General features: G+C 35.8%; 1 protein-coding gene and 1 pseudogene across 13 annotated transcripts in view; one reads left to right on the top strand and one right to left on the bottom strand.

Annotated features, from left to right (window-relative positions):
- Birc6 (baculoviral IAP repeat containing 6) overlaps window positions 1-16932 on the top strand; it is a 185621-nt gene that overhangs the window by 77309 nt on the left and 91380 nt on the right. For 5 of the 13 annotated variants that reach the window (XR_004114160.1, XM_031355890.1, XM_031355884.1 and 2 more), the window contains 12 exons: window positions 1812-1959; window positions 3337-3470; window positions 4726-4872; window positions 8755-8942; window positions 9694-10017; window positions 10291-10390; window positions 11667-11881; window positions 12035-12243; window positions 12706-13052; window positions 14026-14245; window positions 14771-14904; window positions 16113-16250. Coding sequence is in view for 12 of the 13 variants with exons in the window: in XM_031355890.1 (XP_031211750.1) it covers window positions 1812-1959; window positions 3337-3470; window positions 4726-4872; window positions 8755-8942; window positions 9694-10017; window positions 10291-10390; window positions 11667-11881; window positions 12035-12243; window positions 12706-13052; window positions 14026-14245; window positions 14771-14904; window positions 16113-16250 (2304 nt within the window). In the remaining variant the exon portion in view is untranslated. The remainder of the gene's footprint in view (window positions 1-1811; window positions 1960-3336; window positions 3471-4725; window positions 4873-8754; window positions 8943-9693; window positions 10018-10290; window positions 10391-11666; window positions 11882-12034; window positions 12244-12705; window positions 13053-14025; window positions 14246-14770; window positions 14905-16112; window positions 16251-16932) is intronic. The other 8 variants (XM_031355886.1, XM_031355885.1, XM_031355883.1 and 5 more) reach the window with 6 other exon arrangements.
- Window positions 15304-15422, bottom strand: LOC116081276 (annotated as a pseudogene).

Below are 16932 nucleotides of genomic sequence, written 5' to 3'. Positions count from 1 at the left end.
TATAAGCATTTGCCAACATGTAAGTATATGTGTATGCAGTGCCCTAGGTGGCTAGGAGGGGCAGCAGATCCTCTGGACCTAGACTCATAGGATTGTGAGCTGCCATAAGGATACTGGGTATAAAGCCTAGTTTTTATTTAAGAGAAGCCAGTGTTCTTAACTACTGAGCTAGTTCCACAGTGTATAGAATTTTGTTTTTGTTTTTTTCTAGGCATTTCTCACAGTGTTTTATAATGCTCTAATTTATTTAATTCATTTATTTGCTTACCTAATTATGATCTCAGGCTTCCTTAACTTGAGACTGACTTTAAACTTCTAGTCTTGCTGCTCTCACTTTCCAGGTGCAGAGATTACAGAAATAGGTTTCCGTTTTAGAAGAAGTTAACTCATTCATATATTTCAAAGGAATTTGATCTTTGTAGTAAATCAGAGGATTCTTTCTTAAAGTTGGTTGGTAAATAATGAGGATTTTCATTACTGCTTATATTTACCTTGAACATAATTTGACTAAAACTGTTAAGTATATAGACAGTGTTTCTCAAACTTCCTAATTCTGCGACCTTTTAATATAGTTCCTTGTTTTCATGGCAGCCCTAATCATGAAATTATTTTGTTGCTACTTCATAACTGTAATTTTTGACACTGTTACAAATCATAATGTAGATGTCTGATATGCAGGATATCCAATATGTGACCCCCCCCACCCCACCCCCAAATCTGCATCTCACAGATGAGAACCATATAGAATATGGCATTTTACATTCTTTTGCTCACTACAGTAACCTCTGACTTTGAGTTTCTTATGGATTGTTTTTAGTTGTATGTTGTTTACATCCTGGGCATGTACTTAGTACTAAAATTTCTTTACTAAAGCAACTATCTAATGTGCCGTGATCCCCTTCTTCATGCCGTATGGGTTCTATCTGACTGTCCAGAGTACTGCTCCATTCATTTGCTAAAGTGTACCCCTTGAAGCTCACTGCCCTCTAGTGTTTAGAACAATTTTGTATAGAGAAGCAGTATTTCAGGAATATTTATTTGGCACTTCAGTCTCTGCTTTTGTGGCTATTCACAAATGCTCTTCTTCACATTAATATACTTTTATTTTGATCTATGTGGCCACAGCTATTCTAGAACTTGCTTTGTAGACCAAGTTGGCTCTGAGATCTGACTTCCTTTGCCTCCTGAGTGCTGGAATTAAAGGCATGCTTAATCATGCTGGCACATTGTAGTGTTCTTTTTTGTTGTTGTTTTGTGTTTTGTTTTTGTGTCTCTCTATGTAGCCTTGTCTATTCTCTTGCTTGCTCTCTAGATCAGGCTGGTCCTGAACTGAAGAGATCTGTCTGCCTTTACTTCTCAAGTGCTGAGATTAAAGGATGTGTGCAACACCCTGCCTGGCTTGATATACTCTCAAGTTTGGTTAATGTACCTCCTGAAAAATGTTATAAATTTCTTTGGGAAACATTTCTGCATTTGTGGATGGTAGGGCATGCATGCCACAGTGAATATGTGGAGGTCAAGACAGCATATAGTGTTGATTCTGGGATTTGAACTCAAACTTTGTTGGACTTTTGGACAAGTGCCATTACTGTTGTGTTAATTTACCAGTCCTGTTGTTCTTAAATTGAGACTCTTTCTTAGGGTGATGCTTATATTATTAATGTTCTAGAACTCTTTGTTTTTCCTGTGTTGTTAAACATTATCTTTCCAGAACAAGCAAGTGTCTTTCTAGCAAAGGTAGCTGTATTTTTAAATGTGTGACATGAAGTTCTGTATGCTAGAGATGAGAACTTAAACGTTGTTGTTTCCAGGTTCTGTCTATTGGTACTTTGTACTGCTGAATTATGTTAAGGATGAAGACTTGGCTGGGTGCAGTACAGCTTGTGCCGCTTTACTCACTGCCGTGTCCAGACAGTTGCAGGACAGGCTAACACCACTGGAGGCTCTGCTTCAAACCAGGTATGCTTACCATTTTAAAGTGGGAACACTGGGCACAGAACTATTCATTGCTAGGTTTGCTTAAAACATTAATTTACCTTAAAAAAATGTATTTATTTTGTGCTAAGCATTCTAAATATGAGTAGTGTGAGGTCCTCCTTCCTGTGTCTTCTCTGGAGCTATTCTCTTCAGCTGTTAGTGACAGTCTTTAATGTTTATACAGAGTTTTAAGGTTATTTTATGTGTTTTTGATTTTTGTTTTTCCTGCATGTTATGTCTGCACTATATGCATGCAGTGCTTGTAAGGCTAAAAAAATGTGTTGGATCCCCTGGGACTGGAGTTACAGATGGATTTGTGTCTTGGGCATCAGTCCCAAGTCTTCTGGAAGTATAACCAGTGATCTTAACTATTGAGTTATTTTTCTTTCCCTAATTGTATTTAACATTTAAGGATATATTGCTTTGTTAGTACAAGGGGCATTTAATGTTATTTGTTAATGGTATAACTTTATAGGTATAGTTATGTAAATCTCTTGTTACTTTTACATGTAATTCTTTTGTCTGCTAGTTGGAGTTTTACATTTTTAATTAGCATAGTGAAATAAAATGTTGACTTCAAAATTTTTTTTTCTGTTATCGGCTTTCCCTCCCCCTTGAGACACGGTTTCTCTGTTGTAGCCTAGGCAGTCCTGGAAACCCAAGAGAACCCTCTGCCTCATGATCAAATGCCTGGGATCACATGCCTGCTCCACCATTCCCAGCTGCTCTTCAGCCTTTACGAACATTTTTTTGTTTTGTTTTTAGATTTTATTTTACATGTATGAGTGTTTTTCCTACATGTGCATATATGTGCTATATGCATATCTAGTGCTTGTGGATGCCCAAGAGGGTTGCAGATAATGTGGACCTTGAGTTATGACTGATTAAGAACCACCATGTGGGTGCTGGGAGTCAAATTCTGGTCTTCTACAACAGCAACAATGCTCTTAACCACAAAGCTATCTTTCCAGCCTCTGGTCCTCAGCTTTTGTAGTTGGGCTTTTCTTATATGGCACACTGCTTTTATGATAACTTTTTAAGTCCTGATTTTTGATAAAATTTTTCTTAGTGTTTATTTTCTCCATTGTCATAGCGATGCATTGGGAGAAAAGAGTGCTTATTTTTGTTTGTTTTGTTTCTTCCTCCCATACCTCATGCTGTCAATGATAGTCTTGTTGGATTGGCTGCCAGCTTATTTTAATCATTTGAATTGACTCTGGACAATGATTTGAATGTAGTTTTCTCTTGTGTTCACTGAATTTGATGCCCCTATAGTCAAACTGCATTGAAAGCTGAATATGTAATTTTTAAATAAATAGCTGAAAGGTAAAATATTTAATACATTATTTAATTTCTCAGATATGGATTATACAGCTCCCCATTTGACCCAGTCCTTTTTGACTTGGAGATGAGTGGCTCTTCTTGTAAAAATGTATACAATAGCAGCATTGGTGTCCAGTCAGACGAAATTGATTTATCGGATGTTCTTTCAGGTACTGACCTCTTTTATTAAGTGAATAAGGAGCAAATAGTTCTGTGTTCATAGTCAGCTCATGTTTGTCTGTGTCAGGTACTGACTTTAAGTTCTCAGTGTAAATTAGTGAGTTTAAGTTCTCATCTGTATTGTATCTACTCATATTTTTTGTCTTTAGAAAACTAAAGTTTTTTTGTTCTTTTAGAACTTAACCATGATGCATGTGAACTACAGTGGCATGTAATAATGTGTAAAGTGTAGCTTTTGTGTCTTGCTTTGAGTGAAATATTACAGCAAAGCCCTTGCTTTATTTGCGTCAGTCAGTAGAGGCTGAGAAATTGTTTTGCGATTGTTTGAACCCTGAAACAATAGCTCCCTGGAAAGTCTGCACTTGGAGCTACTTTAGAGTTTGCAGCCGCCCAGTCCTTGGTCCTAAGGCACTCCTGGCCAACTTGGGGTTCTTACCTTTGATTATGGCTAGCCATTGTCAAAACAGACTGATATTTGTGTGGGTTGTCTGCTGTCTTGAGCATCAAGAGCAAGATAACTTTTGCACTTGGAACCTTTCCCAGCCCCAATTAATTTTGTGTAATGATTGAATAAAGCAACTGGAGTGAGCTAGTCTGGGTCAGTCTTTTCCAGGAAAGCTGAACCCCTCCACTTCAGAAAATGAAGGCTTAGCGTCTTGGTGAGCTTCTCTCTCTACTGCAGCACTTAGGACCTGCATCTACCAGTAGTAATCTGTTAAAACCATTTGACTTAATATCTCAGTTTCTTTGTTCGTTCTCAAAAACTAAAACAACTGTATATATTGTGTATATATACAATTCAGAAATTCAGAATCTGGAACATTTGTCCACTATGTTAGTAGTCAAAAGTTTCAGAATTTAGAGTATTTCAGAAGTGCAGATTAAGAATCCTTTAGAGTGAAGTACAAGTATTAAAACAATAAAAGGAGTTTTCAGTATTTAAAACAAGTCATGATCCAGTTTGGTTTTTTTTGTTTTGGTTTGTTTTGTTTTTTGGGGTTTTTTGTTTGTTTGTTTTTGTTTAGTTTTTCGAGACAGGGTTTCTCTGCTTTGATTCTTGTAGACATACATATGAAGGAAACTAGTTTCTCTGTTCATGAGTTTTCTTAATATGCCCTTTGTTGATGGTAGTCTGTGAATTTTGTGCATTTATGCTAATTAAGGTTGGCTAAATAATCATCATTGAGACTTCCTGCCTTTTATAGATGATCTTCCTGCATTATGAGACTTTTCTTTCTGTACTAGGGAATGGAAAAGTCAGTAGTTGCACAGCTGCCGAGGGAAGTTTCACATCTCTCACTGGACTGCTAGAGGTTGAACCCCTTCACTTTACTTGCGTGTCAACTAGTGATGGAACCAGAATAGAAAGGGATGATGCAAGTACGTTTACTGGTATATACCTTCTTTTATTACATTCTTTGTGCAGTAATAATACATGATATGAGCTGTTTAAAATTATATCTTTGTTTGCATGGTGAGTAGAAGACCTATGGGAGAGTGGGATATTTGGAGGGAATACCATGCATAGTTTTTTTTTGTTTGTTTGTTTGTTTGGTTGGTTGGTTTGGTTTTTCAAGACAGGGTTTCTCTGTGTAGCCCTGGCTGTCCTGGAACTCACTGTGTGGACCAGGCTGGCCTCGAATTCAGAAATCCGCCTGCCTCTGCCTCCCAAGTGCTGGGATTAAAGGCGTGCGCCACCACCACCCGGCCATGAATAGTTTTATATTTGAGATCAGTTAAGGTTTTTTCTTTACCCAGTAAAGTATTCCCTTAAATCCTTTTATTTTTATATTTATTTTTTATGTATGTTTATGTATATTTTTATTATGGGAAGTATCAGCCAGGATGAAAATAGAAAGAAGAGTAAGGTAGAGTCCATGTTCCATAGCCATTTTCAACCTTTAGATGATAGCTAGTTTAGTTTATGACTTTGACATCCTGGTGTTACTTGTTACACTTAAATAGTAGTTAGGTTAGGTTTTACCTGACTATAATCCCCGGAACACTAAATACAGCCTGGGCTTTATAACCAGAGCCTGTCTTAGTGAGGGCTGGAACGTATTGAAAATGATGAAATAGGGACACTATTGATTAGATAAACGGCTTCATTTAACAATTAAGATTGTAAATCATGGAAATAACATTTTTTAAAAATTTTTTTGTGCCCCCTTATATTTTATGATCAACCTATGTTTATAATTCTATTTTGTCACAAATAATTCAAATTTTATTGTTAAGGATATTTTTATTTTGGCCTAGGCTGGTTTTCCTATATAGCAGGACTTGAATAGTATCTTACTTTGATTTTACTGGGAAACTAATTTAAGCAGTATCTATTTAACTTCTTCAGTAAGTTAGCAGTCCAAGTGTAGCTCTGTGTGAGAAAGTACCTGCCAAGTGCATTCAAGAATTTGGGTGAGGCTGGAGAGATGGCTCAGTGGTTAAGAACACTGACTGCTTTTCTGAAGGTCCTGAGTTCATGGTGGCTCACAACCATCCGTAATGAGATATGATGCCCTCTTCTGGGGTGTCTGAAGACAGTTACAATATACTTATATATAATAAATAAATAAATAAATAAATAATAAAAAAAAGAATTTGGATGAAGTCCCTAGTTCTGCAAAAGAAGCAAATTAAAAAACACCAACAAAAACACAGTTTTCAGGAGAATTCACAGAAGTTTATAATCCTTGATTTTGGCTCTAGAAGGGATATAGTTTTAAAAAAATTTATAAGTTCATTTTAGTATATTTGCATTCTACCTTTTCATTGTAGAAGTAGCCACTATGTTTAGTTTATGTCGTGTGAAGATGACACTTCAGATTTAAAATACATATATATGAATTGAGATTCTAGTAAGGTCAATGTTGCTTTGTTTTCTTACACTGTAGTCATTTCATAATGCTAACAGAAAACTCCTCCCTTATAAATCATGGTCTTTTCTTGGAATGTGTTATAAGATTAGGTATCAGTTTTAAGAAAATTCATGTTTGAATTAGTTATGTTTTGAAGAGCATAAGAAGTATAAAATTATTTGGATGATTGAGATGGCTCAGGGCATAAGAACACTAGTGATCCAGCATAGGAAGACCCATATTTGGTTTCTGGCACCTATGTGATGGCTGACAACCATCTGTGACTTTAGTTCAGGGGAATCTGGCACCCTCTTTTACCTTTCATTGGCACTAGGAATACATTTGGTAGGTACACTCATATATTTAGGCAAAATATTCTTACATAAAAAAATAAATCATTAAAAATGTTAATAATAAAATACTGTCTGAAAGTTTATTCAGTGGATCTCTCTGGTTGATTCCCTCCTGCAAAACATCAGTGGAACTATTTCTCTTTTTCCCTGTATACTATGTTTCTTTTTTAGAAATAGAGCTTTTGATAGACAGTGCCAAATTGCCTGAGTTTCCCCGCTTTTGTGAATAGATTAAAAATGAGTATCTTTACTTCCTAATTTTAGATTCATTATCATTTGAGATGGTAATATTATCTTATATACAGAACATACAGTGGCATATTCTGCTTAATTTTTACTACTGTTTTGAAGATTTAGTGAGTTTGTATACGTTCATGTTTACACTGGCTCTGGTTCCAACCCTGGCTCTACTACTATACACTTAGCCACCCTGTATCATTGTTTCTTCACCTAAAGATTGGAATCATGACATTTGCCTTGTGTAGTTTATTGTAAGCTAAGTGTGGTAATTTATGAATAGTGTCATTTAGGTACTGGACATGGTATGTATGCCTTTAATCCCAGCTCTCAGGAAACAGGCAAGTAAATCTCTGAGTCACTGTTGTCTATAGATGGAGTTCAAGGACTGCTCAGGCTACACAGAAAAACCCTGTATTGAAAAACTAAGTAACTAACTAATTAACTAACTAACTAAAGGATGAATAAATGGATGTCATTTAGTAGGAGTTCAAAGCCAGCCTAGTATACAGAGAGTGTTCCAGGACTGCCCAGGCTACACAGAAAAACTATACCTTGGAATACCAAAATAAATAGGGAGACATGATGAGACATATCATATAGTAAGTAATGTTTGCAAAGTGTGTTTTCATTATAGTAGTTACCCTTTCCCAGTGGATCATTGTAGTAAAGGTCTGTAATAACACAAGTATTAAAATATTAGTACTTTACTTGACTGGCTTTTTATTTTATGCCGATGTGCTAGAATAAATTATGAAATCAGGCTGTTATATCATATTCAGAACTTTTTTTTATAAACATCAAATGGAAAAGTGTTCATTTATAATGTATTGATAACTTGCATTTAAAAAAGTCAAATTTTGCTTTTACTTGTGAGAATGTTTGAGTAAATGCAAGAGGTAGAAAATAAAGTTTTGTCTGTCAGTCTGTCTGTCTTTTTGTCTATCCTCTGTAGTCCTTACCTCTGTCTACTCTGTAGATTAAAATAAGCAGATGAAGGTTGGAGCGATGGCTCAGCGATTAAGAGCACTTGTTGCTCTTCCAAAGATTTAAGGTTCTATTTAGCCTATGTCTATTTTACGTATGCGTCAGGACATGCATATTTTACAACTGTCTATAAATTTATTTCTTGGGACACATCTCTGTCACATCACAAATAGATGTGGTGCACAGACATGTATGCAGGGAAAACATTCATTTACACATAAAATAATGTTTTCTTTAAAAGAGGAATTAAGTGTCTTCCTTCTCTTTAATTAATATACTTAAAATTTAACATGGTTCTTTTGGGGAGCTCTTTCAATTTTATTTTTTGAGACAGCATCTTACTACATTGTCCTGGCTGGCTTGGAACTAACAGCGATCCACTCGCTATAAATGATGGGATAAAAGGCATGCGTACCGTGCTCTACTAAGTTGGGAGTTTTTTTGAGGACTGAGAGAACGTTCACAATGTATAAGAAAAGGGATGATACTGTTAAATTTTCCTAGAATTCTTTTTGATCATGAGCATAATTCTTCTATACCAAAAATAATACTTATGAACTGAAAAGTAAACAGCTCAAAATTGCTTGATTTGGGATTCGCTTTAGCATCCCCTTAGGAATTGAATATCAGTGTTAGTATCACTACTTTGCAATGTTTATATGGATATAGTGATTCTGGTGATTGATCTCAGGTCTCTTAGTCTTTCAGGCAAGTGCCCTGTCACTGATTGACAACCCACCCCTTTTTTTTTTTAATTGCATATAGTTTTAATGAACCATGTACCTCTGTATACCTTTTCTTCATCCTGGTGTCTTGTTTTGTTTTTCCTTGTCTCATGCCAGTGAGTTCCTTCGGGGTTACTCCTGCAGTAGGTGGACTATCATCTGGCACAGTTGGGGAAGCCTCGACGGCCCTGAGTTCCGCAGCCCAGGTAGCTTTGCAGTCTCTCTCTCATGCAATGGCTTCAGCCGAGCAACAGCTGCAGGTGCTGCAAGAGAAACAGCAGCAGCTTTTGAAGCTTCAGCAACAGGTTGGAGACTCTTTGGCTCTTTGTTCATGCTGTCTCTAAACTTCAAAAGCTGAAAAGTACTGTAAAAATGACCATTATTTTCATAAAGGAAAGTAGGTTGTCCAATCTGAGCTAATCGTTTTCAACAAAAAAAATTGAGGTAATGTCCTTGTAATGTTTAAATGTGTTAAAATTATATGACTGCATTTTATTTAGTATGTGATTGAGGAAAAAATGATACTTTTTGAGTAGCCTTGAAGTCAATTCTGCTTTTATGTTTAAAAACTCTTGGAGAAACATTATGTAGTTACCAGTTACTGTTTTCATGGAACAGAGACTGTAGGATGTTACAAAATGTAGGACATTAATTTGATTCTAAGTACAGCTGTTATGATATTGTGGTGTGTCGATTTAATTGCTGATTAAATGCAACCTGTGCAAATTCTGCTTGAGAAATTGTATCCTGTCAGTTAACATTGAATTCACTTTGCTTCATTTTGTTTTGTGCAGAACTGGTTTCATTATTTGTATTTAATTGTTTTGCTTGCTTTTCATTTTTTGAGCATTTTCTAGTTTTCTTAATATATAAGAAATTTTTGTATAATATACTAAGAAGTGTTCCTAACAAGGCAGTCCTTCGTGTGCTAAATCCAGTTTTTTCTTATATAACCAGGATCTTATTAACCTCATTTAAGTTTATTATATATAAACGTCAAGTTTTCCTTACAACTTAGTCAGGATTCTTCTATAGGTGTTTCTTTTCCTTTTACAGAAAGCAAAGCTGGAAGCCAAGTTGCACCAGACAACAGCAGCAGCAGCAGCAGCTGCATCAGCAGCAGCAGCAGCAGGTCCTATTCACAACGCTGTGCCTTCCAACCCAGTGGCTGCTCCTGGATTTTTCATCCATCCATCTGATGTTATTCCACCCACTCCAAAAACAACACCACTTTTCATGACTCCACCACTCACTCCACCCAATGAAGCAGTTTCTGTTGTGATTAATGCTGAACTTGCGCAGCTTTTTCCAGGCTCAGTCATTGATCCTCCAGCAGTGAATCTTGCTGCACATAACAAAAATTCCAACAAGTCTAGAATGGTAAATGATGTTTTAAGTAAATGTTAACTTGGACAGATTCTTATATTTTAAAATAAATTCTAACTTTGAAAGTCAAATGTTTAAATTGTCATGAAAGTATATCAGATCATTTTGATTTCATAAAATATTTCACATTTTGAAATATTTTATAAAATATTTTGAAATGAAGTAAGACGTGTTAATTTAATGTTATGGTTAGAAGGTTTTTTAGAGCAAGGGTATTACTACAAAGTTATATTGTTTTGGATATTTTTGCTTTTGTTTTTTGTCTAGAATCCACTTGGTTCTGGCCTAGCCCTTGCAATTTCTCATGCCTCACATTTTCTTCAGCCGCCTCCGCACCAGTCCATTATTATAGAGCGAATGCATTCAGGTAATCTTTGCATTTCTGTAATTATTTTTCTTACATAGTCTCTTGGGCCCCTTTTATGTCTTATTGCAAATAAATTACATTTGCTATCAGTTAAGTGCATTCTACCAAGAGTAGTACTACAAAAGGTGTAAATTGTTTAGGTTGGATAGCTCCATTGAAACAATGAGATTTTTCTGTATCTAAGTTTTCCTATTGAAATATATTGAAATACAATTGGTATGCTTAAATTCTTGCTGCCATTATACTAGAATTACACTGTATGGCAATATCTTAAAACTAGCATTAAATCTACATTTGTGTCATGTAGTATTCCAGAATTGGGATGGGTGCATGCATATTTACAGATAAATTTTAGCTACTTTTAACCTTCTAATTCTACTAGCTTGTAGTTTTATACTATAGGAACAAGAAAAATTTAAAATATCCTTACAGAGAAAATGGACTTATTGTATCTTGTTTTTCATATGAACAATTGAGTCATATTTGTTCTAGATGAGGGAGTTTTAAAACATATAAAATTCTCTTGCTATTTTATTCCCATTTAATTATAAATTGTGTAGCAGCATTAATGCTTATAACATGTAGAGGGAACATTTTGTTCCTCTGCTTGTGAACAATTGTTTGTACTGTAGTTTGATTTTAACCTGTGGACAGAACTGAATCATATGAACCCTATGAGGAATCAGACATGGCTTCTTGAAGAGCAGCAGTATGTGCTCTTAACTGCTGAGTCTCTTTTTTTAATGATAGCATTACTATGTAGTTTTCTATACATACTAAACCCAAAATATTAGACCCCTGCCTCAGAAGTTAACAAGACTTTCACAAGTAAAGTTACATAATACATATTGGCATGTCTAATCTATCTAGTCATAAAATTAAGACAAGAAATATTCAGATTGGGACTTTATAGGTTCATCTTTTAATGTATCACTGGTTTAGTTGTTAAACTGTAATGTTTTATAATATGTATGAGGTTTCGTTCTATACTTGACTGCTTTTGTATTAACAATCTTAAAATCTTTGATTTCAGGTTTTTCAAAACTATAGTAGAGTTTTCGGCAAGTTTGGGATCAAATTTCAAGGCTTGACATACTAAGCAATTAATAGAATCTATGAGTAAATATCGATAAAGCTACCTTTACTTAGCTACTTCTATAGTTTAATAACTTGGTATTTTTTTACTTTAAGAAGAATGCTTTACTATGTTTTGAGTATACACTTTGGTCACTTGATTCTTTTTTGATAGGCTCACATGCTTCTCTTTTCTTTATAGGAGCCAGGAGATTTGTCACCCTGGATTTTGGAAGACCTATATTATTGACTGATGTACTGATTCCTACTTGTGGAGACTTGGCATCCTTATCAATTGACATATGGACATTAGGAGAAGAAGTGGATGGAAGGCGTTTGGTAGTGGCAACTGATATCAGTACACATTCACTAATTCTGCATGATTTAATACCTCCACCTGTGTGCAGATTCATGAAGGTAAAGAACTTCAGGAGAGTAACTATGGTTTTCATGTTTCTTAGTACTACATTGACATAGTACTAAAGAATATATCTATATCTTTCAAAATACGTAGCTCAGATTTTTAAATATTATCACATGTGTATGTGTATTTGCAACTTTCCATTTCAGATAACTGTCATTGGACGCTATGGAAGCACAAATGCCAGAGCAAAGATCCCCTTAGGATTTTACTATGGGCATACCTATATATTACCTTGGGAAAGTGAACTGAAGCTGATGCATGATCCTCTAAGAGGTGAAGGAGAATCTGCCAGCCAACCAGAAATTGACCAGCATTTAGCAATGATGGTTGCTCTACAAGAAGATATACAGTGCAGGTTAGTGGAAATTTGCCAGTATATTTTGTTAAATTATTTCTGTCAATGAATGTTTTCTGTATCTACATAGAAAAGAGCAAAAGGAGAACAAATGTGTTCATTATAGCCGGATTGAAAACATTAGAATGATGTTTCCTAATTGGTATTAGCATTTATTAATATTTGTGAAGAGTAGTTTATTTTCTTTGCTTATTTGTCTGTTTGTTTGTTTGTTTATCTTAAGATAGGGTCTCTATTGTAGCTCTGCGTGGCCCATAAGTGACTATGGCTGTTATCCAACCACAGATGGCTGCCCACTTTTGCTTTTGCAGTACTGGGATTATTGGTGTTCACTACAGTACCTGGCCCAAGAATAATTCTTCATAGTAGTTGTGCTTTAATATATTTTAAGAGATGTGCTTTTTAGTATATAGATACAAAATAAGACTGAAGGAATTCCTGTTCATTTATTTTTACCCATAGATATAACTTAGCCTGTCATCGTCTGGAAGCTCTTTTGCAGAGTATTGATCTCCCTCCTCTCAATAGTGCAAACAATGCACAGTACTTTTTGAGAAAACCAGACAAAGCAGTTGAGGAAGACAGTAGAGTTTTTTCTGCTTATCAAGATTGTATTCAGCTACAGCTTCAACTCAATCTGGCTCATAATGCAGTGCAGAGGCTCAAAGTAGCCATAGGTGCAAGTCGGAAGACGTTGAGTGAAACGTCAGGTCCAGAAGACCTGATTCAGACATCATCCACAGAGCAGTTACGCACCATTGTGAGATACTTACTGGACACGCTGCTCAGCCTCCTGCACTCTTCCAATGGTTTGTATTCAGCTCAGTGACTTAGAGACTGGGAATGGTTTAATGTTTTTTTGCTGCATGTTTTGGGTACTTAGAATTTCTTTCTAGGAAATCTTTTTTTGTTTGTTTGTTTAAATGAATGTGTTTTGCTAGGGGTTGAATTGTTACTTCATACATACTAGTTAAGTGCTTTTCACTGGTCTGTCTAGACATTTTTAGTTTGATATTCTGTTTAATGTATTTAAGAAGTTTCTGTAGATTCACTCATTTTCTCCTTAAAGATTTTTTATTATTGTTGCCATGTTATGCATTGCATCTAGGGCTTGGCACGTGGTAAATGGGTGCTTTCCTTATTGACTGCATCCTCATCATGCCTTTTATTCCAATAATTTATTTCTAAGTTTTTGTTTTGTTTTTTGTTTTTTTAGAGATAAAGCTTCTCCTAGCAACCCCAGCTTGCCTAGAACTCACTCTGTAGACCAGGGTGGCCTTGAACACAGAAATCTGCCTACTTATTCTCATGTTTCTTAAATGAATTTTGATTTCTTAGGCTTGCTGAATTACTATGCATCCATATTAGAGTGAGAAAATATTAAACATTGCATAAAAGTAGGAAAGTTAGTGTATTCTGACCTAATACAGTAGTATATTTGTAGGCATGCACTACTTTGGATTGCTCATTTATGTTTATAGTCCCCTCTCTTAAGATGTCTGATCTTTTTTTTTTCTCATTTATACTTATTCCCATATTCACTTGTAAGGGAGTTTGATAAACCTGACCACAGAAACAAGAAACACAATGTATGTGCTATCCCTTCTTACTCGTAAATACTTTACAACTAATTTCTATATAAAAGCAGTAAATAAGTCACAAAATAAATAGATTATAATTGTTTACTGATTGCTGGGGAAAAAAGTGTATGTAGGTGTACTGGTGTTGCTCTTAACACCATACCTACACTGAGATAAGTGGTTTGTTTCTTTCTTGTAACAGGGCATTCTGTTCCTGCAGTTTTGCAGAGTACCTTTCACGCTCAGGCCTGCGAAGAGTTGTTTAAACACTTGTGCATCAGTGGGACCCCAAAGATACGGCTGCATACTGGCCTTCTCCTTGTTCAGCTGTGTGGTGGTGAGAGATGGTGGGGCCAGTTTCTTTCTAACGTCCTTCAGGAACTGTACAATTCAGAGCAGCTTCTCATCTTCCCACAGGATAGGTAGGTTGGAGAGATCAGTGGTTTATGTAAATGGCTTTCACTTGTAGAATCATTGTCAGAGTGTGAAGTTTTGTTTACATGGGTAGTAAGTATGGAGAAGATGTAAAATAAAATAGGTCTTCTCAGAGCTTGGCAAGTACTAAATGAAGGGCATGAGCTCTAATGTGTTCTCTCATGGAGATTTTCTGGATCAATCTATGGAATTTTATAGGTCTTGGTATGTATTTTCTCTAAGATCTTGCTGTGCCTTATCTAGTGTATGTGATTCTTTAGGCTCTGATAGAGCTTGTTCTCTGCTAAGTGCCTGATTTCTTAGGGTTGGCATTAGAAAAAAATAACCAATAACTAGAATAGAAACTCATTTTATATCACTTCACCTGATAGAAATCTTTCTTTCTAACTTACCAAAGAATGGTTTTAATAAACAAATATGCTTTATAATAATTCCTATGTGAATATATTTCTTTAAAAGTGTAACAATTTAAATTGATTCTTGCTGGTCCTTTTCCTTGTATCTGTTTGCAGGGTCTTTATGTTACTTTCCTGCATTGGTCAGCGATCACTTAGTAACAGTGGAGTATTGGAAAGCTTACTAAACCTCTTGGATAATTTATTGTCACCTCTTCAGCCAGAGTTAACCATGCACAGAAGGACAGAAGGTATTATATAAAGTGACTGTCTTTAGTATTTATAGTTACTGTTAAGTATTGTTTCTAAAAATATTTTTGATATTCTTTAATAGTCATTGAAGTACATTTTAATCATTTTGTGGTGTAGGATTTAGAATGAAAAGCTTCCTTGTGGTTGACTACTACAAGCAAGTTGTCTTTTCAACCCATTATTTGAGTTGTGAACTTAGATGGTTTTTTAAATCTATCTGTTCATCTATTTGTCTTGAGGTTTTGTTGTTTGTTTTTGAGACCACAAGGCTTACTTCCCAGGCCTATCTCTATGTAAACCAGAATGGCCTTGAGCTGAGAGGTTCTTCTGCCTCTTTAGGGCTGGGATTCAAGTTGTGCACCATCATGCCCAGCTTTTTTTTTTTTTTTTTTTCTTTAAGCCTACAGCACTGGGTATTCCCAGGTGGTCTCCCATCCAAGTACTAAACAGGCCTGACCCTGCTTAGCTTCCGAAATCAGACGAGATAGGGCACGTTCAGGGTGGTATGGCCATAGACCATGCCTAGCTTTTTGTTTATTTGTTTTTGTTTGAGTAGACAGGATTTAATGTGTGGATTTTGCTGATCTGGAAGCTCATTATGACCAGGCTGCTTTGACTGTTCAGAGATCCACCTACCTCTGTCTCCTGAATTGTGAACATTTTTGTAATCTATGTTTAAGCATTAAAAGCATGTTTCCTTTTTGGCCAGTGTTAGTTTTCATTTGAGCATGAAATAAGCTATAGGATATAATTGTTAGTATGAATTATAAGGTGTGGTACATGTTTTATTTTAGTTTCCTGTGTGTCCCTTGTCTTCTTTTGTATCCTGTTCTTTTGTTGTTGTTGTTAAAGATTTTGTTTATTTATATGAGTACATTGTAGCTGTCTTCAGACACACCAGAAGAAGGCATCAGATCCCATTACAGATGGTTGTGAGCCACCATGTGGTTGCTGTGAATTGAACTTGGGAGTTCTGGAAGAGCAGTTAGTGCTGTAAACAGCTGTGCCATCTCTCCAGTCCCTTGTATTCTGTTCTTTATTAGATTCATTTTTCTACTCACTTTGTATCCGTGAGTGTCTAGTTTTAAGGTATGTTGTAATATTTTGGGGTTGGCATGATGCAGTATGTTCTTAATTTGTAAGAGGGTTTCTCAGTTGTCCTTAGAACTCATGTTTATTTGAATCTCCTCTTGTTGTTTCTCCCTAGGAGTCCTGGATATTCCCATGATCAGTTGGGTTGTGATGCTGGTGTCCAGGCTCCTGGATTATGTGGCCACTGTTGAAGATGAAGCCGCAGCTGCAAAGAAGCCTCTGAATGGTAAAGACAGGGACAGGTTTCCGACAGGTACCACAAGCTTATACTAGCCTGTTGGTGGGCATTGTCAGGGACTCCATGCTTGCTCCTCAGCTGGCTATTGGCCTGGAGATAACCATATATATGTAATTCATGTAAAACATGAGTTCATTTTCTTTAGGAATCTGCTGAGAAATAGAATTTATATGTGATGGACAAACTTCTTTGTCTGCATATGAATTTTAGTCTGTCAGTACATCTATACTAGTATCTGCACCCATACTTCAATACTTTCAGAAGTGAGATTATGGCAAGGGAACTTGTGGAGGTTTTAGATTTTTATTTGTTTATTTTTGAGATTATATTTTAATTGTATTTCTCCCGTCCTCCATTAAAAATTTATTTTACTGTAGTGTGCCATTTTTTTTTTAAAATACTACTCAGTTTAGTTCAGTTGTTTTCTTTCTTTTTGTTCTTCCTTTCTATTTTTATTATTATATATAAGTATACTCTTGCTGTCTTCACATATACCAGAGGAGGGCATCAGATCTCATTATGGATGGTTGTGAGCCACCATGTGGTTGCTGGGATTTGAACTCAGGACCTTAGGAAGAGGAGTCAGTGCTCTTAACCTCTGAGCCATCTCACTAGCCCTTTCTTTTTTTTTTATTAGATATTTTCTTTATCTACATTACAAATGATATCTCCTTTCCCGGTTTCTCCCCCCAACCCT

The sequence above is a fragment of the Mastomys coucha genome, unplaced genomic scaffold (genome assembly GCF_008632895.1).
Source record: "Mastomys coucha isolate ucsf_1 unplaced genomic scaffold, UCSF_Mcou_1 pScaffold6, whole genome shotgun sequence".
NCBI lineage: Eukaryota > Metazoa > Chordata > Mammalia > Rodentia > Muridae > Mastomys > Mastomys coucha.
Note: the sequence above shows the minus strand (reverse complement) of the source record. Positions and strands in the feature narration are given on the sequence as shown.